The sequence below is a fragment of the Papio anubis genome, chromosome 1 (assembly GCF_008728515.1).
Source record: "Papio anubis isolate 15944 chromosome 1, Panubis1.0, whole genome shotgun sequence".
NCBI classification, from domain to species: domain Eukaryota; kingdom Metazoa; phylum Chordata; class Mammalia; order Primates; family Cercopithecidae; genus Papio; species Papio anubis.
The window spans coordinates 53,323,304-53,348,151 of NC_044976.1; the positions used below are offsets into that span (position 1 = coordinate 53,323,304).

The window sequence follows — 24,848 nt, forward strand, 5'->3', positions numbered from 1 at the left end:
TTCTTTTTTCCTGGCTTTGTCCATGTTCCACTCAATAGTTTATCCAGGCTGTTTTCTGGGCAATCCTCTGTCCTGGGCCTCTCCGTGGCTTTCATAGTCAGGAATCCATCTCTCCTTAGCTTTGGCCTTTCCATCTGGAGCAGTCGCCCCTGGACACAGCTAAGCCCACACCCATCATCTGTCCCATGGGGAGAAGTGGGGTGACTCCCAGGTTTCTGGCTGGAGCAGCTGGGAGGGTGTGACGTGTTCCCTGGAGGCGGGGGTGCAGGGAGAAGAGGGCAAGTAGTCCTGCCAGCCCACCCGCTGCCCATCTTTCACAGCTTACCTCCTGACCCAGAGGCCGCCGTAGCTCCAGGGGCCCTCAGGAACCAGTTGATAGGCCTGGGGCTCCTGGTTCTCCACAGAGCTGGCCTCGTTCCCCTGCAGCAGTACCCTGGGGCTGTCAGCTAGAGGGACCATACTATACTCTGCGCCACTCACCCATGGACGCTGCGGACAAACTTCTCCAACTGCCTCATGCAGGACCTGGCTTCAAAGTGTTTCACGCGCGGCTCCCCATATGCTCCAATGTCGATGTAGAGCTCTGCCTCATTTCCCTTGGGGTGCACCAGGCCTGGCTGGCTGGGCAGGATGAATGGACACAGCCAGATGGGGTAGACCTGGGTAGACCAGGGAGGTGGGTATTGGTGCTTTTTCTCCAACAGGTGACAGGTTCATGGCTGGCGCGCTCATACCCACCCAAACGAAGGCTCTGCCGCATTCTCAACACCCCCTCAGGTGCTCTCGGATTCGCTCCCCACCCCCCAGCCCTGGCTGAGAACACCCTGACTCTGCCACCTTGGAGGACACAGTCAGAGCAGGTCATGGGGATACTCGATGCCAGACCCTATGACTCCTCTCCCAGGGGGGCCATCACTGAGTGGGCCAAGGCCTCAGCAGGCATAGGGACAAGAACCGCATCTTAAAGTTGGGAAAACACCCAGAGGGCAGGTGTGCCCAAGGTCGGTCACACGGTTCAGGGGAGGAGACCATGGATTCCAAGGGAACACGCCTAGTGCGCCCGCCCTGCCCTCCCCCACTCACGTGGATGTCGTTTTGGAAGGTGTGCAGGGCCTGCTGCAGGCACTTCATGGGCACCAGCATGTCCTGCACCACGTGGTGCTGCTCGTACAGCTTGCGCAGGGTCTCACCCTGGGTCAGCTTCAGGAGGGAGATCTTGGGAGGCACCATCCAGCCAAAGAGGTAGCGGAAGATGGGGTTGTTGCCAAAGGGGATGATGTCCTAGAAAACAAAGATTAGGGATGGAGAGAAAAAAACCAACAAGGGTTGAATGTCTCCAAGTGCAAGGGGCCAAGGGCCAGGTCCCATTCTGTGCTTGACAGAAGCATAACTGGGTCCAATTCCCCTCTTTGGAGGGGGTGTGATGGGACCTAGGGCTTTACTAGTCCGATCTAGGTTTGCTTCTCAGCTCTGGCATTCCCCAGCAGTGATGACCCCAGGCTAGTTACTTTACTTCTTTGAGCTCAGTTTCCTTATCTGTAAAATGGGCCTTGTGAGGATAATGAGACAGTGCCTGGAGTGCAATGATGAGGTAGCTATCATTCCTGGTCTAGCTGTTGAGATCTGGCCGGCATAGAGCTGGCATTCCATAAACGTTTGAAAAACGAATGCTGTTGAATGAGCATAGTGATACTCAGAGAACTTAAGCAGTCTCCCTAAGGGCACACAGCCAGAGACAGCTCTCATGGGGTGGGTGCAGTCTGGCTCAGGTTCGACAAGGAGCCTATTGGTTTGCAGCATTCCTTGCTCACAGCCTGACCACCTGCCTGGCTGCCCCAATTCAGTCTCCCTGGAAACCCTCCTGCGCAGAGGCTGTTCTTCTCTTCCATGCCTCAAACTGCCATGAGGCGGGAGCTTCCTCACTCAGCACTGCGGCCTCCTGGCGATGCCCCCGACTCCCCTCCAGCTCTGCCCACCTCCAACAGAGAAGACTTTGGCCCCTGGCTCACAATCTTCCTCCCTGCTTGAGTCCTGCCATCTTCCTGAGGGTCCCCAGTGTCCACTGTTACCCGATTCTCACAGCTCCATGAGCCCTTGAAGCCAGGGCCGCTCCTCCATTCATTAGACAGTTCCGAGGGGCCTCTGAGGTCAGGAACCAGGTTCTATGCTGGGTACTGGGGAGCCAAGATAACTGAGACACGGTCTCTGTCCTTAAGATGCCTACTCCCCCAGGTGTGGAAGACACAGGCCACTGGATGACAGTGTGGGAAGAATGGGGACAAACAGAGGCTGGGGCAGCACATGAAAGGGTCCACATCAGAGTAGGAGACACAGCGACTCCCCAAAGCAGCCACGTGTGTAAGCACTGAAGGCTGAGTGACCCTTTCCCTCACTCCCCTGGAATCGCCAGACCACTCCCATGAAGTCAGGGACCTGCCTGCTTTCTTCTGTTAGATCCTGCCGCCTTTGCTAATGTCTGGCATGCAACGGGAGCTCAATAAATAGCATGGCTTTTATTGTTTCCTTGGTACCTTTGGAAGACCTACACACGCCCACAGCAGAAATCCCTGTAGTACAAAGGTTAAGCCTCTGTTTAACCTGTTTCCCTCCTAGACCCTGTTTCCCTCCTAGAAATGATCTGATCTCACTCCCCACCCACCCTCAACTCCCCTTCCCCTCCCTAATGGCAAGCATTGGTATGAATGATTTGCCCACCCTTCGGGAGACATCTGATACACAGAGAAGCAGAAGAGCTTTAAAAAAACAGAAAACAAAAAAACAAACTCACAAATGGTGGCATCTTGGCACACCTGCTCATCACTGTATCCTGTGTATCAATACAGAGAGCACTACTGCCTTCGGTTGTGGGTGCCTAATGTGTGCTGCAGGGGTCCACAAATTTGGCCCACCCTCTGGTTGTGTGTTCCTTTACAAATTGTCCATGGCTGCCTCCAGGCTACAAGGCAGAGGAGCAGTTACTAGAGAGGCCTTATGGTCTGAAAAACCTAGACTGTATACTATCTGACCCATTGTATAAAATGCTTACTGGATCGGGTACGGTGGCTCACGCCTGTAATCCCAGCGCTTTGGGAGGCCAAGGTGGGTGGATCACTTGAGGTCAGTAGTTCGAGACTAGCCTGGCCAAGATGGCGAAACCCCATCTCTACTAAAAATACCCCCCAAAATTAGCTGGGCATGGTGGCAGGTGCCTGTAATCCCAGCTACTCAGGAGGCTGAGGCAAGGAGAATTGTTTGAACTGGAGAGGCGGAGGTTGCAATGAGCCAAGATCGCGCCACTGCACTCCAGCCTGGGTGACCCTGTGAGACTCCGTCTCAAAAAAAAAAAAAAAAAAAGAAAGGTTATTGACCCCTGCTCGATTACAGCGGATGTGTCATAATTTATTTAATCACTTCTATACTGGCAGACATTTAGATTATTTCCAGATTATGCCAACTAATATCCTTCATATATGTATCTTTGCCCTTTTATATGTGTCAGAAAGATAAATTCCCAGAAGTGGAAGATCTTGGCTTAAATGGGGTGTGCAATTTTCATGGATACCATTTCAGAGCTTGTACCATTTTATACTCTCCCAGACAATGTAGAACACTGTTTCCCTTCTCCCTTGCCAGCACGATGTGACATCAAACTTCTAGATCACTGTCATTCATTCTGATAGGGAAAAAATGAGACTCCTGGCATTCTGTTTTGCCCTTCTCTATTTCTGAGTTAGACAGTATCACTTTGACATTTAAAAGTCATTTGTGTTTTTTTCCTAAAAATAGTCAACTGTTAGCCAAATATATCAGCTGAAACCATTCCTTTTCCAGTCTTAGCCTCAGAAAGCTCAAGTTTTAAACATGTGCCCTGCCCTTCTCCTTTCCCGCTTCTGTCCACCCATTACTTATCCTATGTTGCTTAGTGACCTGTGATCCCAGGGTCCTAAGCTGCCCTCTTGCTGAGGCCAGTCTTTCTGGAGCATCTCACTGCAGACCTTGCTCTCTGGCCATCCTTGCTCACTGGCTATAGGGCCCCACGGCAAATCCAAGGGGCCCAGCCTGAGCCAGGAACCCCAGCCCCAGAGGGAGGTCCTGGGGCAATGGCCTTCTATGAACACAAGGACACTATCTTATCCTTTCTTACTGGTGTTAACTCCTGTGTTAGCCAACCGCTTATACTGAAACGATGACGAGGGAATGACAAGACAGAGCTGCCCAGCTTGGTTCCTTTCAGTCCTTCCTTACTCACCGTAAGTCAAAGGTAGCGTTAGTAGAATGTAACACAGAGAAATAAAAAGAGTTTATGCAGCATGCTTAATGGAACCAAGAAATACATATATATGAGTTAAATATTCTTATATTTATAAATATATTTAAACAATGAACAGTAAAATTCATACTAATACTTTAAATTTTTATTTACTTAGAATGGCATTAAGTTGCAAATATTTATGATGAGAGAGACCATGGAGAAAGAAAAAAGCTTTATATTTTAGTACCTTTAATGACACTTTTGACCTGCTTTTTGCACTGGGCCCTGCAAATTATGCAGCTAGCCCTGACCCCACGTGTTGCTGATTGACCAAGCTGGGGGAAGGGAAGTGACTGCACCAGCCAGTCCTGGCACAGGTGTGACCAGAATGGACTAATCACCCAGAATGCAGCTTGTTAAGGGGCTTAGCACCCAGGCCTGGTCACACTGGTTCATTCCAGAGCCTTACTCATCAGGGAGGAACCCGGGGGAAAGGCTGCCAATGGAAGGGGGAAGAAGAATCCCAGCAGAGGCAGGGAAAAGGCATGCATTTTAAATTGTTTATTCCTCCCCTCTAGAAATGTCTTGCCTTCTGCATTTCCACTGTAGAGGATGCTGCGGTGCTCCGTGCAGATGCCCGCTCCAGGGAGGCACCCATTCCCCCACTTGCACGGGGTGCTGACTGCTGACACTCAGGGAGAACTGCCTTTGGCAGAAGGGAGCTGCCTCATCCAAGGTCAGCCTGCACAATGACTGGTTGATGGGGCAGCATTTGGTGTAAAGTCCTAGCCCATGGGTCTCAAGGTGACACAACTCTGGAAGGCCATCTTACCCCAGGGCTGCCTGTCAGCTGAGGCCTTCCTTGTGACTGCACCACAGCTTGACTTCTTCCTCTTCCCAGTCCAGCTTCCCTACTACCGCGCGGTGACAGATCACAAGAGGTCTGAATGTTTACTTCCTGCATGCAAATGCAGGTTGAACACACCCATTCTTCCAGACTCTTCCTTTACCTGATGTCAGTGTGGGTCAGTGTTTATTTAACAGCACAAATGTGTAAGACAAACCTCATTTTGAATCCTAGCTCTGTGTAGCAGTTTTATTTTTATCTTATTTTCTTTTGCGGGGGGATGGAATTTCACTCTTGTTCCCCAGACTGGAGTGCAATGGCGTGATCTCAGCTCACCACCACCTCCGCTTCCCAGGTTCAAGTGATTCTCCTGCCTCAGCCTCCTGAGTAACTGAGATTACAGGCATGTACCACCACGTCTGGCTAATTTTATATTTTTAGTAGAGATGGCTTTCTCCATGTTGGTCAGGCTGGTCTCAAACTCCCCACCTCAGGTGATCCGCCCACCTCCACCTTCCAAAGTGCTGGGATTGCAAGTATGAGCCACTGCGCCTGGCCTTCTGTAGTGGTTTTAAAATATGCCCCTAGCTTCTTTGCTAGTCCTTTCTTTACGAAGTGGAGCTCAGTGCCCCTCCCCTGAGTATGGGCTGGATTAGTGACTCTGATCTAATAAGGAGAATATGGTGGGAGTTGAGAGGTGTGGCCTATGACGGGGTCGTAAAAGGCACTGCAGACTCCTCCTTGGTCTCTCTCTTGGATCACTTGCTCTGGGGGAAGCCAGCTGCTTTGTCATGAGGTCACTGGAGGAACCCATGTGGCAAGGAGCTAAGGTCTCTGGTCAACATCCATGTGAGTTGGAAGCAGATCTTCCAGCCCCAGTCAAGCCTCCAGATGACTGCTGCCCTAGCCCACAGCATGAGAGTCCCTGAGCCAGGACCACCCAGATCAGCCACTCCCAAATCCTTGACCTTCAGAAACTATGATATAATAAATGTTTGCTGCTTTAATCTCTAACTTTTGGTTTTGTTCATTATGCATGAATAGATCACTAATACACTCATTCTCTGAGTTGTGTTATTTACTTTGTCTCAAACGGTTTCTTTTTTTTTTTTTTTTTATTTTTGAGACAGAGTCTCACTCTGTCGCCCAGGATGGAGTACACTGGCATGATCTTGGCTCACTGCAACCTCCACTTCCCGGGTTCAAGTGGTTTTCCTGCCTCAGTCTCCCTAGTAGCTGGGATTACAGGCATGCCCCAACCCACCTGGCTCATTTTTGTATTTTTAGTAGAGACAGGGTTTTGCCATATTGCTCAGGCTGGTAGTTACTTTGGATAACCTAATCCTTAGTATTCTCATCTGTGGAATGGAAATAACACTAATATCTACTCTCAGAGGGTTGTTGGGAAGATGAAGATAATGCGTGGAAAGTGATTGGCATTAACGTCCACCACAATGAGAGTGGCTAATGTTAACCACTGCTGTTATCTTTCTGATCCTCTTTCACTGGCTCCTCTCCTTTCTCTTAACAAAACCACACTCCACAACCTTAACGTTGTTCTTGGCAGGGATCAAGAAGGACTCATAGTGGCTTCTGCTTTTGGCAAAATTGCCTACCACCTGCTGTGGGCCTTGACATTGCCCAAGATTAAGACTAATGGGTGTGAGGGAGACCCCATAGCCCCCCAGGCCATGATGAGACCCTCACCCCTACACTCCTCCACCCCTACCACTACCCAATCACATTCTGCTTAAGATACCTACCCAACATCAGAACTGACCAATCACCTTCTTCTAGGAACCCACCAGGTGTAATTCCGTCATGCCTTACGTTCTGTTGTCCTTAGTCACCAAGGCCTGCCAGGTGCCTTGTTACTGTGATCTTAACCTACTACAGCAATGCAGCATCTCTTAATCTGACTTCACTTGCCACTGCCCCACCGCCCCTCCTCAAGCCCTGTTCTCATGGTCTGACCTCAGCAAAACCCTCTCCATTCTCAGTCTCTTCTCTGAACATTCCTTTCCCCTCCTTGTTCTTAATTAGAACCCTGAAGCCCTCTTTAAATGGTATCATTTTCTCCCCTAAAACCCTCCTGCCACTGGGATAGATGGAGGTGAGGTAGGGTCCCCCTGGCCCCTCATTACTGCTTCCAGATCTCTGTTCCTCCCCTGTGCCCAGAAACCAACCTCAGAAACTTGGAAACATGTGCCCAATACCTCCCCTGATAACTGTTAGGCAGGAATCTAGACCCAACATGGCAGTATCACCCGGCATGGCAGGCCCTTTGTTAGGACTCCCTGCCCTTCACTTCCTGCTAAGACTCTCAGCGCGCGAAAAAAGCCCGCGCCCGCCAAAAAACCCCCGCTCTGCGCAAGCTCCTGGACACGTCATTCCTCAGAAACGGACACCTACAAACCCCGCCTACCTTGCCCTATAAAAGGCCCCCTGATACCTGCCCCGAGTGTGACTTCCTTGGCCCTCCTCCTAGGGGACCGGTGAAGCTCACCCGCGAGCCCAATAAAGGCTACCTCTGTTATCATCTGCCTTGTGTCTTCTTGCTTGGCTCTCCATTACATTACAATAACCACAGCTCCCCTCCCCTCACTAGTGTGGGTCACTGAATTCCCTGAATCCCAACATCCTTGGTTCCTTTCACCAGATCCTAGAAAACTGCCACTTTCCTCAACATTAACTTTTGGTGACTGAAAACCCACAGAGAAGGTCCTGACCACGCCTGGTCTCTCTGCCCTTAGCCTTCTTTCTTTACATTCCAGTGATCTGATCTTCCACATGTCCTTGGCCACTGGCTCTCACAAAATACCCTGGAGGAGGAGACAGAAATTACTACCCGTGGGGATCCAGTGTGGGAGGAAGTGAGCCCACTGGCCACACGTGGCCTAGTGCCTGGTTTTGTAAATTTGGTTTTACTGGGGCCAGTCATCCCTATTCATTTATGTACTGTCCTTGGCTGTTTCCATGTGGCAGATCTGAGGAGCTATGATAGATTCTGTGGCTTGCAATGCCTAAAATATTTGTTGTTTGGCCCTTTAGGAACGTTTGCTGACCCCTAGGCCTTGTCACCCTGCCCTGCATTCACTGTCTCCATAGCTTCCACTACAAGTGTTTGTTCTCAGCCATCACCACCTCTCTTCCTAGCTTACGCCCTCTAGTCCCCTGACTTTGATGCTCCACTTCACCCAGGGCATCCTGTCCACCAGATCAGTCCCTTGTCAGTCCCTGGGGGCCTCTCACATCCTGCCTCCCCTCCATGGCTGGCTTAGATTTCATCATAACCACACCCTTGGGTCCTCACTCTTCCCTACACATCACACTCCCTGCAAAACCTTGGCCATGGTTAAATGTAACTCTCTGCCTACTCTGTACCCCACCCACACAGATTCCTGAGTGAAAACCCACAACCACAGGGCTGGTCTCACTGTAAATTCATGAGTGTGAATCCCTGGTAGGCCCAGTGATACCGGGCAATGCCACAATGTTTTCCCAGTTAATTCATTGCCCATTCTCTGAGGGACAGCTTCACATCTCTTCTCTCCTCAAACCATCAAAATCCTCTCCCCTTTCATCTCAGCCAAGATCCTTATTTCATTGAGAAAACAGAAGCAATCAGAAGAGAACTCTCACACCCTCCCACCACCCTATGGTCCTCCTTCCCTCCTGACAATTGGATGAACTTCCCATGTGCCCATCAAAAGGCAACCTCTCCACCTGAGCTCAGGAGCCACTCCACGCCCCTGCTCAAGGCTTCGCCCTTTCAATATACCCTCTTCTGCACTGTCATTTTCCCCTCCACTGGATCACTGTCATGACTGCCACCTCTCCCATCTTAAAGCAATCACACAAAATACCTTCACCTGGCCCCATACCGGCCTCCTGCCATCACCCTGTTTCTCTGCCTCCCTTGACAGTGAGCCTCTCTCTCACAGTTTGTTTTCACTGTCTCCACTGCCTTGTTTCCAGTTCTCTCTCGAACCCACTGGTCAAGGTTTCACCCCTATTGCTTAAAGTCAATGATGACATTCCCATGGCCAAATCCAGTCTCTCCTTCAGCAGCATGTGGCATAGTTGCTGGCCTTCCTTCTGAAACAGTCTTCCCTTGGCTTCTGGGATGCCACATCCTCCTGGCTTTGTTCCCCTGCAAGTTGACAGCACTTTCTCTTGCCTTTGGCTCGTTCCTCCTCCCCTAACCTGCTGGGTGTCCCAGGATCTTCTCTATCCACCCTCACTCATCTCCCTCCATGGCTTTAGAAAACATTTCTCTGTGGCTAAGAAATGTGCAGATGGGGCTCCAACCTCCACTGAACTCCTGAAGTCCCAACACACATCACTGGCTCCTGTGCTGTCGTCCCACCTGGACATCTGAATGGCTTCTGATTCCCCTTTCCAGTCCCCTCCCCCATGTTTCAAATGGCAGTCAACCTTGGCCCTGAACCTTGGAATCACATCCATGGTCAAGCTCTCCGGAAATCCTGTTTGTTGGTTCAACTTGCACTGCATCTCCCAGATTTGACACTTCTCCCCTGCTGCTGCCCAGACAACAGTGTCTTCTTTCTTCCACTCTTCCACTCTTGTCCACTCCTGCCCCCATCCACTCTATCCAGCTGTCACAGTTATTCTTTTAAAACAAAAATCAGGCCATGTCACTTTCCTGTTCAAAGCCCTCATTGGCTTCCTATTATACTTAGAATAAAATATAGAGTCCTTCCTAACCTACAAGGAGCCATATGATCTAGCCTCTGGTGGCTGTTTGACCTCATTCCTCACCATAGCTCAGCGTGGGCATGCTGGCTCCTCAGCCTTCTTGCTGTTTTTCAAACACAAGCAGCTTTGCTGGGACACCTGGATAGCTATATGCAAAAGAATGGAGCTGGACTCCTACCCCACTCAACAACCTAAATATTAGAGCTGCAACTATAAAGGTCTTTGAAGAAAACACAGGGGCTTCGACTTGGCAATAAATTCTTATATACGGCACTAAAAACACAAAAGGGAAAATAGATAAATTGGAATTCATCTAAATTAAAAACTTCTGTACATCAAAGGACATTACCAAGACAACGAAAAGAAACCTACAGAATTGGAGAAAATGTTTGCAGATCATATATCTGATGAGGGCCTACTATCCCGAATATATAAAGAACTCTTACATCTAAAGAACTCTTACATCTCAACAACAAAGACAAATGACCAAATTTCAAAAGGCAGCAAAGGATTCACATAGACTTTTCACCAAAGAAGATATACAAAACAGCTAACATGCATATAAAAAGATGCTCAACATCATTAGTTTAGAAAATGCAAGTCAATACCACAAATCCACCAGAATGGCTATAATAATAATACTAATAATTTAAAAACCAGAAAATAACAAGTGTGGGTGAGACTGTTAAAAAAAATAAGAGCACTCATACATTGCTGGTGGGAATGAAAAATGGCACAGCCTCAGTGGAAAAAAGTTTGGTTGTTGCTCAGAAAGTTAGACACAGAATTAGCATATGACCCAGCAATTCCACTCCTAATTCTAAATCCCAAAGAACTGAAAACAGGTATTCAAACAAAGACATGCACATGAAGGTTTGTAGCAGCACTGTTCACAGTAGCCAAAAGGTTGAAACAACCCACATGTCCATCAACAGATGAGTCACAAAACAAAATGTGGTTTCTCATAATGAACTACTATCCCACCATAAAAAGAAATGAAATATTGATACATGAAAACATTATGCTATGTAAAAGAAGCCAGTCACAAAAGGCACACACTGTATCATTCCACACATGTGAAATATCCAGAATAAGTAAATCTACAGAGACAGAAGATGAATTGGTGGTTGCCACAGGCTGGGGAAAGGGGAGAGAATAGGGAGTGGCTGCTTAATAGGTATAGGGTTTCCTTTTCGGAGATGAAAATGTTTGGAACTACACAGAGGTAGTGGTTGCACAACACTGAATGTACTAAATTACCCTGAACTGTCCATTTTCTAATGGTTAATTTCCTGTTGGCCCAGCTCAAGCCCTGGGCTCTGGCTGTCCCTCTGCCTGTGAACAGAGTTCCAGAGTTCTCCCCGGAGTTGTTCCTGGCCTGCCCTCCCTACGTTCAGGTCCCTGCTCACAAAGTCGTCTCCTGAGGGGCTCTTCCTGACCTTCCGCCACTTAAAGTGTCATTACTCCTCATCCACCCACCCATCTACACATGCAATAGCAAATTCTCACTCACTTTTCACAGCCAGGCTCGGCTGTTACCTCAAGCCCTAGGCAGAACTAGCCACTTCCTACTCATGTTCCTGCGGCCCTTTACAGTGCAGGGATCTGTCTGCTCACTGTGGCTAGAGGCTCAAAGGCAGAACAGGTTTGTGTTCCCCAAAGTGCTGGCCGAGGGACCTACTCCCCAGCACCAAGCAGACGCTTGCTTAAGAGCCTGCTGCTTGAACTGAAGATAGTCGGTTCCTTCAGAAGGAAACAACTGTGAGAAGGTGTTGCAGTTCCTTAGGACAAAGCCACTCTTTACCCTGAAGGGAGAGAGCATGGCTACAGTGTTAACTGTCCGGGCTCCCTGCCCAGCTGGCCCGGAGGAGCCAGGGCTACAGAAACCCAAGCCTCACCTGTAGCTCCCAGAAGATGCTGCGCGTGTGGCGGTGGTAGTAGTGCCTCAAGGGAATGTACTCCAGGCCCTCTCGGTTTGTCTTCAGATAGTTCTCCACGTGCTTAAAGAACCACGGCTTGTAGTAATTGCCAATGCTATTCAGCTGAAATGACAGAGGGCACTGTGATCAGGCTGCAGACAAGCGCCCAGCGCCATCGGGGCGTAACAGCAACACCCGGCTTCTGTTCAGCACTCCTGGCCTTTTCAAAGCTCTTTCACGTCTATTACTGCCTTTGAGACTCTTGAAAGCTGGTGAGGTTAGGCACAGCGGGTATCCTCTAGCAGAGAGAGCAGGAGCTCAAAGAGGTTAAGTGGTGTGTGCCCAGGGCCAAACAGTGAGTCCCCGACAGTCTAGAGAACTCAGCGACCCCAGCCTAGCCTGGTGCAAGTGTTTAACAGAGTTAAACATTTAACTGCCCTGATGCAATGCTCCATGCAGGGGAATTCCCTCCCTCCCTCCCTCCCTTCCCACCCTCCCCAAGGTCAGGGAAGCACCAACTCTAGGCATGGGTCAGCCCCTCAGCGCAACCCAGGGCTCACGGCGCTAACTGGTCATGGCACTTTCCCTGCTGTCCCTGGACCAAGCTCCATAGTTCTCTGGGCACAGCAGCCATCATCGTCTGGAGGATGCTCACATGAATAAGGCTCACACCTCTCTGGCCCTGGGGGCTCCCACACCCAAATCTTCTATTGAGCTAGTGTCTCCTTCAGCCCTAAATGGTCACGACTCAATGTGCTGTGTGCCTTGGGATGGCTGAGCTTCTCCTGGCCTCAGCTTTCTCATCCATAAATGAATTCTGGCAGATGCTCTCAGGGGGAGGCAGGGGGGATCCTGGAAAAGCACAAGCTTCAGGGTGGGCAGCTGGGGACACACCCAGTTCCCCAGCAGCTGTGTGGCCTCAGGCAGGTCACCTCTGAGCCTGTTTCTTCACATGTAACATGACAATAAAAACACATATTTGTGGGAGTTCTTTGCCTATTAGACATTACATACACATGACTACTGTCTTTATAAAAATGGAACCATCTTATATGTATTATTTGCCAATTTGCTTTTTCCACTTACAACACACTTGGCAGAGCCTGGGCAGGTTATTAGCATCTCTGCAAGACTAAAAAAGATGATGTAGAAAGTGTGAAGCACGGTGCCTCGCCCACAGGTGGCTGGAGTATCAGTCCCCAGCCATCCCCTTGCTGACCTGCTCTACCCTAGAGCCAGGAAACACTTTGCTCTGGACCTCTGGCCTCCAACACTTGCAGCTTATCTGTGTGCCACCCGCTTGTGCAGGCCCACCCTGCTGGTAAGGCCACCCTGCTGGTGAGGTCACTCTGCAGGGAGGAAACTGGGGCTAAAAAGCCTCTTTGCCCAAATTAGTTTTGGTGTGGACGGTATGGAGCAGGGCAAAAAACACTCACGCTGGCCTCTGCATGCTAATGTGAACAGGGGAACCCAACAGGAAACAGAGCAACCTGATCTAACCCCAGGGGAGGCGTGGCACATACCTGGCAGTGGCACCAGCTGCATAATGAAAGTGAGACTTAGGGCCACCTGGATACAGGTGCTCCTGGTGCTCACTGATGCATCAGGAGCCATGCAGAGAAGCCCAGGATATGGGAAAGAACCCAGATAGTCTGTCTCTTCCAGGCACACACCAGCTGAGGAGGCCAAGTGGCTGCACAAGCTCCAGTCCACCCCAGCCCTTGACTGCAAGCCACTTCCTATCTGTGGGCCTCCCCTGTGAAACGGGGGCAGCCCGCTTCTCACAGGATTGCAGCAAGCTTTACACTGGGCAGTGTCTGCAGAGGGCCCATCACAGGGCCTGGCACACAGGGACAAATTCCTGAATGCTTAGAAACAGAAATGTTTGCAAGCAATGCTCCTAAAATGAAATGCCCAGACGTCTAATGGCATCCACCGCTCTGCCCAGCCCTGTTCCCATCGGGTATCAGGGTCTTGCTCACTGGGGCACTTGGCAAATATCCTGCTGCTGCTGATTCTGGGAGGGCCTTTGGGTAAGGCTCTTTGTGCCTCACAGTCTTCTTCTTGGGAAATAAGGGAATCATATCAGGCTTCTAAATATTTTAAAAGCTGTGCAAACCCCTCTGCCAAATCATAATCTTAGGTGGCATCTAATACATCAAATGGATGACAGCAGAGCCACTTTGGGTACAGTGGGGGTGGTGACTCCCCTTGGTCCCATCCCTCAGCTTTTCTACCCCTGAGAGCCTCAAGGGAACACCTCAGAGCAGTCGGAAAGCTCTGGTCTAGATGTCCTTGCTAGGTGACTTGGTGCTAGGTGACACACACTGTCTGGGCTTTGGCCTCAGTCAGGCAGATCCAGGGGCCCGGGAGGGCCAGAGCACTTCAGCTCAATGTCCGGTATTGCCACCGCTGTTCCAGGACCTCCAGCACTTACCGGAGTATCCCACAGGAAGCAATATTTGCATGGTGCTAAAGTCTGCAGGCTGATATGTCAGGGAACCAACATGGAACCAGGAGTCAGAAGCTGGAATTTAAATCTGTTCTGTGCTAGCTGTGTGTCCTCAGAGAAGTCTCTTTCCCTTTCTGGGCCTCATTTCCTTATTTGTAGAGAGGATTGTACCAGATGATTTTACAGCCCTTCACAATTTTAAAATGTTTTAAGTATGTATATAGGTATAGATTAAGAGTCTTAAGGGATGCCTATCCTTTGATCTGCGATTTTACGTTAAGATATTACTCAAATTACAGACAAAAGATGTTCATTGCTCCATTAATTAAAATAACAAAAAAATTGGAAGCAACTTAAATTTCCAACTATGGGCAGCAATAGGGCATTCGTTTCCTCGATGCAATGTTCTGTAGATGGACATTAACAATGACAGTTACGAAGGCAATGTAACAACATGGGGAAATGCTTATCACAACAAACAAGAAAAAGGCCAGGTGCAGTGGCTCACGCCTGTAATCCCAGCACTTTTGGAGGCCAAGGCAGGTGGATCACCTGAGCTCAGAAGTTCAAGACCAACCTGGGCAACATGGCGGAACCCCGTCTCTACTAAAAATACCAAAATTAGCCGGGTGCAGTGGCATGCGCCTGTACCCTCAGCTACTTGGGAGGCTAAGACAGAACTGCTTGAGCCTGGGAGGTGGAGGTTGCAGTGAGCCGAGATCGCACCATTGCAGTCCAGTCTGGGTGACAGAGCGAGACCTTGTCTCAAAACAAAACAAAAACCAAGAAACAAGAAAAGACAAATGTGAACAAGTGATCAAAGCTGAAAACAAACAAACTGCAAAATGCTGCAAAGAGAGGCTCACTCTCATAAGTGATCCAAGAACTGCAAAATAAAACAAGATACTATTTTTAACCCTATCAGATTGGCAAAAATGAAAGAGAGATCCTATTTAGTGTTGGCAAGAATGTAGGGAAAAAGGTGTTCTCACACACCATTGCTGCAAGTAGGCATAAATACAGCTCTTCTCGAGGGCTGTTTGGTCATATCTATTAATATTTAATGTGCTCAAACCTTTGTGTAACAAATTCCATTTCTCTGACTCAATCCTACACAAATATTTGTACAGAAGGACAGGATAAATGTAAGAGAGTCTTAAATCTTAAATGCAATCTTATTTGCTTATAGCAAAACAGTTTATGCAACATAAATGTCAGTAAGGGCTAAATTAGGCCAATTATTTACATGCAAAAGTGGGATATTACACCATGAAATGAAGACATGCACACATACACATACACACACACACACACAGAGAAATAGGTCTTGGCTAGGTGTGGTGGCTCACACCTGTAATCCCAGTACTTTGGGAGGCTGAGGTGGGAAGACTGCTTGAGGCCAGGAGTTCAAGACTAGCCTTGGTGACACAGCAAGACCGCATCCCTACAAAAAACTTTTAAATATTAAAAAATTAACCAGGCCGGGCACAGTGGCTTGCACCTGTAATCCCAGCACTTGGCTTGGGAGGCCAAGGCAGGGAGATCACCTGAGGTCAAGAGTTTGAGACCAGCCTGGCCAACACAGTGAACTCCATTTCTACTAAAAATACAAAAATTAAGCAGGTGTGGTGGTGCAAGCCTGTAATCCCAGTGACTTAGGAGGCCGAGGCACGAGAATCGTGTGAACCTAGGAGGCAGACGTTGCAGTGAGCTGAGATCACATGCTGTACTCCAGCCTGGGCGACAGAGCGAGACTCCATCTCAAAAAAAAAAAAAAAAAAAAAAATTAACTGGACATGGTGGCACACACCTGTAGTCCTAGCTACTTAGGAGGCTAAAGCGGAAGGATTGCTTGAGCCCTGGAGTTCAAGGCTACAGTGAGCTGTGATCGTACCACTGTACTCCAGCCCGGGCTACAGAGACCCTGTCTCAAAATAAATAAATAAATAAATAAATATAAATAAATAGGTCTCAAAGAATGCACATAAAACTGTTATACATAAGTGGTTACATGCTGGTGTAAAGAGATGCACTTTAACTTTTTCTTTATATATTTCAGCATTGTTATATGATTTTAAAACTTTAAAAAAATCCACACACAGAAAGAGGAAATAAATACAGTTGTCTCTCAGTATCCATGGGGTATTTGTTCCAGGATCCCCCAAAATCCATGAATGCTCAAGTCCCTTACATAAAATGATCTAATATTTGCATATAACCCTACGCACATGCTCCTGTATACTTTAAATCATCTTTAGATTTCTTATAATACCTAATACAATGTAAATCCTATGTAACCGTTAAGGAATAATGACAAGAAAAAAAGTCTGTCCATGTTCAGTTCAGATGAAGCCACTCATTGGGAACGCTTTCAATCTGCAGTTGGTTGAATCCACTGATGTGGAACCCACAGACACAGGGGCGAACTGTATACCAAACACATTAGCAACACTGGCTTTGGGTCATGTTTACAGATAGAGTCTTTTCTTTTCTTTTTACTTGTTTGTCCTTCCAAGTCTCTTACAATAAGCACAAATCCTTTCTAAATGGAGAAAAAACTGCTAATAAAAATCACATGGTATACATGGAAGGAATGTCAACCTAGATTCCAAGGCATCAAATCAATTACTCGAATCTTGTGGAAGTTTACATTACCTCTTTTAAGTGTTGGGATTACAGGTGTGAGCCACTGTGCCCAGCCTACAATACCTCTTAAAGACGCAGTTTCCTCATCTATAAAATGGGGTTTGCTATAAGGACCAAAGATTACATCCACTAAGAGACAAGCACATCCCAGGCAGGTGGTAAGGGCAGAGTAGATGAAAGCTTCCATCACTGTCTAAGACATCTATGACAATAGATCCTGTTACCTGTACCCCAGGTGGGTTGACCCAGGCAGCAGCCTTGAAGAGGTGGCTGCCAGGGTCAGGATGGGGGAACGGGCTCAGTCCCACCACACTCATGCCTCCCTAGTCTTGGTCTGCAGCAGCTGACACCCTGGCTTACCTTGCTGGGCTCTACTTCATCTGTCATGACCCCTGTCATAATGACAGCCTCATCCAAGGAGTAGAGCAGCCCTTCCACGAAGTGGTTCTCCTGCCGCTGGGACTCGTGGGTGAACTTGGCACAGATAGCCTCCAAGCCCTGCACTGGCTCGAACCGCAGCTTGACGTACTTCTTGGCAGGGATGATGCGGATCTCGGCAGCCACCAGGAAACCCAGGGTCCCACAGGACCAGGGTACGGCATAGAACAGGTCTGAGTTTTCAGACTATGAGACAGAATTGATGTGTTGAGAGCTGGAACCTTGAGCCCCACATTATGGCATGCAGTCAGTGGGGGGAGCAAAGCCTGGGAGAGTCCCTATTCTCTCACTATCTTGTGTAAACCCAAACAATGAGCTTCACAAACTGTGCTTGCTGGGCTTTAGTTTTCTCTCTGCAGCTTCGACATGACATGGAGCCTAATACTGCCCTCTGTCTCAGGGACCCTCACTGAGAAAGCATCCTCCTCCTCCCATCTAGGCACAGCCCCTGACCCACAGGCTATTCAGGAAAAAGCTGGGACTGGCACTGCTGCCCAATGACCCACAATGGCAGGGGCATTGCCCAAGGGCAGAGGTCCAAGGCCAGGCCTTGACACCCTTAGTGGGTGTCAGGCAATGTAGCTGGGGAATGTTAAAATGCCTCCCTTCTGAACCATAACTACAATTTACAAGGCCTTTCCCAGTCCATTGGCTTGTGGGATCCACCCCCGACAGAGTCCAGGGAGAGTGCTGGCACCCCCTTAAGGAAACTGAGTCTCTGAGAGCTGCCATGACTCACCGAAGTCTTCCCAGAAAAGTCGGCTGCAGCAATGCCAGGGCTCAGGCAAGACCACCTAACTCCCCAGCCAGCGTTTTTCCTACAACACCTCATCTGCTTCCATAAATCAATGTCCAACCTCATCATTTTATTGTTTTGACATATGTCTTGGACACAGACAACTGACATTTCCGTGGCCATTCTAACTGGGATTCTTTAGTTCTAATAAATCTCTTTTGCAAAAGTCCAGCCGTGTCTTGCCTTTACTAAGAGGACAGCCCTATGCAGTCTCCACGAAACCTGAATGCTCTTGGTGGCGGGCACAGGGAATGCGGCAGGGCAGGAGAGCTGGAGCAAGGAGGTTCTGCAGCAGGCTGGCAGAAGCCTCGGGAGCAGCAGCACTAGGCTCACCGATTCCCCCTTGGGCCCACAGCTAATCACATTCCCCTGGCCATGGCAGTGACAATGACATACTTGCTGCATGCTCAGCTCTATGCAAGGAGCTTCCCATACAGGACCTACTTATCCCTCTCGACTACGTATTTGTCAGTGAGGAACCTGGGCCTCAGAGAAGGGAAGGAATTCACAAATGTTTGTCTCCTTTCTCTGCCGATAATAAATAGGTCAAAAGACAGGGCTCCCGCAAGCATTCAGGAAAGTAGAATGAATTGATGTGAATCTTGCTAGGGGTATCTTTCACCCAAGACCAGTGCTGCCAAGCTGGGAGTCTTTCCCTGGGCCCTCTTCTGTGAAGTGAAGGAGTCTGGTGGCTCCCTGAAATACCTACTTCAACAGGACCGACTGTCCCTCCCATCCCAGGGGCCCCTCACACCTGCCAGGACAGATCCAAGGTTATTTAAAGTGTCAATCCTATCTCACCCCTTAGGTAAAACACTTTAAATGTTTGAATCCCAGTTTGGGTGGTAGAACTGTCTTTTATTTTTCTAAAACAACTCTCTAATCACTTTTAGTTACCTGATCACATGCTGCATAAAGATGTTTCAGTCAACAATGGGCCACAGATACATAAGATTATAATGGAGCTGAAAAAGTCCTGTTGCCTAGTGGTATCACGGCTATCGCAGCTGTCCTAATGTCATACTCATGTGTTTATGGTAACACTGGTCTAAGCAAACCTACTGTACTGCCAGTTGTATAAAAGTATAGCACATATAATTATGTACACTTCATAATAGTTGATAATGATAAATGACTCTGTCATTGGTTTATGTATTCACTACACTATATTTTAAATTGTTATTTAGAGTGTACTCTTTCTGCTTATTAAAAAAAAGTTAACTGTAAACAGCATCAGGCAGGTCCTTCAGGAGGTATTCCAGAAGAAGGCATTGTTGTCAGAAGAGATGACAGCTCCATGTGTTATTGCCCCTGAACAATTTCCAGTGGGATGAGATGCGGAAGTGGAAGCGTTATTGATAATCTAAACTCTGTGTAGGCCTAAACTAACATGTGTTTATGTCTTGACTTTTTTTCTTTGAGACAGGGTCTCGCTCTGCCACCCAGGCTAGAGTGCAGTGGCGTAATCACGGCTCACTGCAATCTCTGCCTCCCAGGCTCAAGTGATCTTCCTGCCTCAGCCTCCAGAGTAGCTGGAAATACAGGAACACACCACCACGCCCAGCTAATTTTTGTATTATTTGTAGAGACAGGGTTTTGCCATGTTGCCCAGGTTGGTCTCAAACTCCTAAGCTCGAGCAGTCCACCTGCCCTGGCCTCCCAAAGTGCTAGTATTACAGGAGTGAGCCACTGCACCCAGCCTCGTGTCTAAGTTTTTAACAAAAAAAGTTTAACAAGTTTAAAAAAAAAGTTTAAATAGAAAAAAGCTTATAGAATAAATATACAAAGAAAGAAACTATTTTTGTACACCTGTACAATGTGTTTGCATTTTAAGCTAAGTGTTACTACAAGAGTGTAACGTTTTTTAAAAAGTTTATAAAGTAAAAACATTATAGTAAGCTAACAGTAATTTATTATTGAAGAAAGCAAATTTCAAAAAATACATTTAGGGTAGTCTAAGTGTATAGTTTATAAAGTCTAAAGTGGTGTACAGTAATGTCCCAGGCCTTCACATTCACTCACCACTCACTCACTGACTCACCCAGAGCAACTTCCAGTCCTGCAAGCTCCATGCATGGTAAGTACACTATATAGGTGTACCATTCATCTTTTATATGGTATTTTTACTGTACCTTTTCTAAGTGCAGGTATGTTTAGACACATAAATACCATTGTGTTCTAGCTGCCTACAGTATTGAGCGCAGTACCACGCGGTGGAGGTCTGTAGCCAAGGAGCAGTAGGCTATCCCACGTAGCCTAGGTGTGAAGTAGGCTATCTCATCTAGGTTTATGTAAGTACACTCTGTTTGCACAATCACAAAATTGCCTATAACTTGTTTCTCATAACATATCCCTACTGTTATGTGACACATGACTATACCTCACAGTGTTAAGAAACACAGCTTTGATGTCAAGGCCTGACTTCCTCCAGAAAGGCAGGATGGCATAATGAATGGCTAAGGGGAGGGACCTGGGAGCCTGATTACTGGGGTCTGAGTCCCAGCTGTGTGACTATAGCAAATTTATTAATCTCTCTGAGCTTTAGTTTCCTATGTATAAAATAGGGATCATTAGGTTGTTGAAGGATTACACGCATGCCTTAATATATACATAATGCATTTATAACATTGCCCAAGCTCATAAGGGGTATACAAATTTTTGTTATGGATACAGACCCAGACTGAACAGGTATTTGAAATGAAGCACACCTAGAAGAGCCACCTCCCTGACCTCAGGATCCTTAATGCCCAGAGCAGGCTGGCATGGACGTCTCCCATCGCTGAACTCACCGGAGTGCATCGCACAAAGCTGCCATCAGCCAGGACCAGCTCATAGGCAGTGCAGATGTGTTGGAACAGGCCGTACTTGTGGGACGATGACTCGATGCCTGTGCCCATGATCAAGCCCCCTGCAGAGACATCACACAAAGTGTCAGTAAGGAGAGCTGTGGGCACAGGTTTGGGAGTGGGTTGGAGCTGGGGGACCTCCTAGCTTGAGGGAGGCATGGTAGGCTAGCAGAAATGGGGCTGTTGACTTAGGGGAGATTTCCCACCTGTCAATCTAGAGAGCAGGAGAGGGAAGGAGGGGCTTAGATGGGAGCATGAGGGCATCCTTAGAGGAAGGGGGTGGCGAGCAGACCTTGTCAAGGGTGCTCAAACCTCACCTCTGGCCAGACTCAACCTAGAAATCTTGTGCATTCATCTTGAGATGGACTTTAATGAAAAGGGAGGTTGAAGGGGTAACAGGAAGCCCTGTCCCATGGGAATAGTTAAAAGAACTGAAGGTGTTTTCCCTAAAGAAGAAGATGCTTTGGGGGCTATGAATCCTATGGGAGGAGAAGAGAGACTAGATTTATTCTGTGTGTTCCATGGGGTGGAATTGGAGCAACGGGAACAAGTCACAGGGAAGCAGATTCAAACCAGAAATTAAAAGTGCCTTCTGATAACCTGAGCTGCTCAGAAATGGAACAGCAGGCAGTGAACACCCTGTCATTGGAGCAGGCAAGTAAGAGACAGAATGACTTCTGTCACAGATGGAATAGCAGCGATTCCAGGACTACATGGAGGGTGGCCAAGGCCCATCAGCTCCGGTCCTAGGACCGTGTGTCTCTTCTTGCCCGTTAATATAGGGTCCTCACCCACTGTGAGGTCATCAAGCTCAGGCAACACGGGGAGAGTCCAGCCAATGGAGGTCAGCAGGGCAGTCACCTGGCCCATGGTTACCAAGGGCTCCACACGGACAATCTGTTGACACAAGGAAAGAAACCCTGGGTCAAAAGGAGGTTGCCAGGCCCAAGGGGAGCTCCTACACACAGAAGGTGTCATCTCAAACCTTCCCAAATACTCACTGCAGGGATTCCTATACAGTCTTTACAGGCTCTTTCTAGAACATTGTCTTTAATTACAGGGAATGTGATTTCTGGCTCTCGGTTAGCTAGTGTTTAACCTCGCTCTTCAAGTATCTTTATACTAAATATTTGATTTATCCTTTTCTAAACTGCAGGAGAAATACTCATTCACTTAAAAGATACAGCAAAAGTGAAGAAGAAAACAAAAATCACCCATCCTGGCCAGGCGTGGTGGCTCATATCTGTAATCCCAGCCCTTTGGGAGGCCAAGGCGGGTGGATCATCTGAGGTCAGGAGTTTGAGACCAGCCTGGCCCACTTGGTGAAACCATTTCTATTAAAAATACAAAAATTAGGCGTGGTAGCGGGCACCTGTAGTCCTAGCTACTTGGGAGGCTGATGCAGGAGAATCGCTTGAACCCTGGAGGTGGAGGTTGCCGTGAGCCGAGATCTTGCCACTGCACTGCAGCCTGGGTGACAGAGGGAGACTCCGTCTCAAAAAAAAAAAAATCACCCATCCTAGTTCTTCAGAGTTACTAATATTAATAACAGAGTGTATTTACTTTTTTTTTCCCCACACATACTATATTGGTACTGTGAACCCCAAATATCAGAGACAGGTCTCAGTTAATTGAGAAAGTTTATTCTGCCAAGGTTGAGGATGTGCGCCCATGACACAGCCTCAGTAAGTCCTGACAACATGTCCCCAAGGAGGGTGGGGCACAGTTTGATCTTATACATTTTAGGGAGACAAAAAACATCAATCAATATATGTAAGAAGTATATTGGTTCTGTCCAGGAAGGCAGGGACAACTTGAAGCACGGAGAGGGCTCATGGTCACACGTAGGTAGCAGACAAATGGCCGCATTCTTTTCAGTTTCGGATAAGCCTTTCCAAAGGAGCTAATCAGAATGTGCATCTATCTCAGTGAGCAGAGGGAAGACTTTGAATAGAATGCAAAGCAGGTTTGTCCTGAGCAGTTCCCAGCTTGACTTTTCCCTTATTTTAGTAATTTGCGGGCCCCAAGATTTTCCTTTCACACTATTTTGTATGTTTTAACACAACACCCACAAACAAAAAGCATATCTCATTTTCTATCTTGCCTTTTTAAAATGTAACACTATACTATGACCATCATCTGTTATCATTACACATTCTTGGAACACGTGATTTTTTAATGTATACATCCCTTGGACTTCGACTTCTAGCCGAAGTGGAACAACAGGAACCAGATTTACCCTGCTGCCTGAAAAAAAACCTGACAAAATATATGAAATAAGAGTTTTCAATGTAGTGGACATAAACAATGAAAGTGAGTGATCCCTCAGAGAGAGGAAACAAACAAGGTGAGCTCTGAGGCAGGAGGACTGCTTGAGGCCAGGGGTTCGAGACCAGCCAGGACAACACTGCGAGACCTAACAATAAAAAATAAAAAATAAAAAATGATTTTAAAAAACGGTGAGCTCTAGGGATGGCCCATCTAACTGCCTGGAGTTAGGCAGTGCAGGGAGAGAAACCCAGGTGGAGCCCAGTGGACTTTCTAAGAGTTAAAAAGATGGAGGTGAGGCTGGGCATGGTGGCTCATGCCTGTAATCCCAGCACTTTGGGAGACCAAGGTGGGTGGATCACCTGAGGTCAGGAGTTCAAAACCAGCCGGACAACATGGCAAAAACCTGCCCCTGCTGAAAATACAAAAAATTAGTTGGGCATGGTGGCAGGCATCAGTAATCCCAGCTACTCAGGAGGCTGAGGCAAGAAAATCACTTGAACCCATGGAGGTTGCAGTGAGCCAAGACTGCACCACTGCACTCCAGCCTGGATGACAGAGCGAGACTCTGTCTCAAAAAAAAAAAAAAAAAAAAAAGATGGAGATGAGAGTTTCAGAAGACCAAGGTGAGTAGAGCGTGCAGGATACAGTACTGGAGAGGAGAGAGTTGCACAGAGAAAAAACTGAAGAAATGGAAAAGGCGTCCTTGGGAATTCAACTGAGTACTAATCGGTAAATACACGTGAGGCTGTTACCTGAAGCTGAAGCCAGGTAAAAAACTGCCAGAAAAGACAACAGGTAATAGACTGGGTGTGGTGGCTCATGCCTATAATCCCAGCACTTTGGGAGGCCAAGGCGGGTGGATCGCCTGAGGTTAGTCAGGAGTTTGAGACCAGCCTGGCCAACATGATGAAACCCCACCTCTACTAAAAAAAAAGCAAAAAATTAGTTGGGCATGGTGGTGGGCGCCTGTAATCCCAGTTACACAGGAAGCTGAGGCAGGAGAATCACTTGAACCTGGGAGGCGGAGGTTCCAGTGAGCCGAGATTGCACCACTGCACTCTAGCCTAGGCACCAAGAGTGAAACTCCATCTAAAAATAAAAAACAAAAAAAAGATAACAGGTAATAGTACCAGGGGATCAGACAGGGCAGGAGATAGTGTCTATTCCCACAAGCCAGACTGGTAACCTGATGATTCACAGAGCACTGTGTAGAGTACTCAAAATGATCTTGCCTCATAATTAACTCGAGATTAAATACTGCCCTGGCCCCATCTAAAAAATCAAGACCCAGTGGGATCAAACTATTTCCAAGTAACATAGCTGCCTCCTAGAGCAAAACTCAAAATTTATAGGAATATAAAAACACCCAGCTCCCCAAAAGGTAAAATGTCAAGTATCACAATGTCAGAATCCAACAGAATTTTACCAGGCATATAAAGAGGGAGGAAAATTCAACCTACAATGAGAAAAATCAATCAAGACAACAGACCCAGAACTGACACAGATATTAGAACTAGCGAACAGGAACATCAAAACATTTGTAATAACTATATTTTCTATATTCAAAAATTTAAGTAGAGACATTAAGAATATATTAAAAAGATCCAGCCAGGTGCAGTGCCTCACACCTGTAATCCCAGTGCTTTGGGAGGCCAAGGCAGG

At 47.7% G+C, this 24,848-nt stretch overlaps 1 protein-coding gene across 1 annotated transcript in view; it reads right to left on the reverse strand.

The window, feature by feature from the left end:
• Positions 1–24,848, reverse strand: part of DHCR24 (24-dehydrocholesterol reductase) — a 36,723-nt gene that overhangs the window by 3,333 nt on the left and 8,542 nt on the right. Inside the window, exons 3-8 of the mRNA XM_003891940.4 lie at positions 21,707–21,812; positions 20,859–20,977; positions 17,196–17,459; positions 11,717–11,860; positions 1,084–1,281; positions 481–659 (exon numbers count right to left, since the gene is read on the reverse strand). Coding sequence (XP_003891989.2) covers positions 481–659; positions 1,084–1,281; positions 11,717–11,860; positions 17,196–17,459; positions 20,859–20,977; positions 21,707–21,812 — 1,010 coding nt within the window. The remainder of the gene's footprint in view (positions 1–480; positions 660–1,083; positions 1,282–11,716; positions 11,861–17,195; positions 17,460–20,858; positions 20,978–21,706; positions 21,813–24,848) is intronic.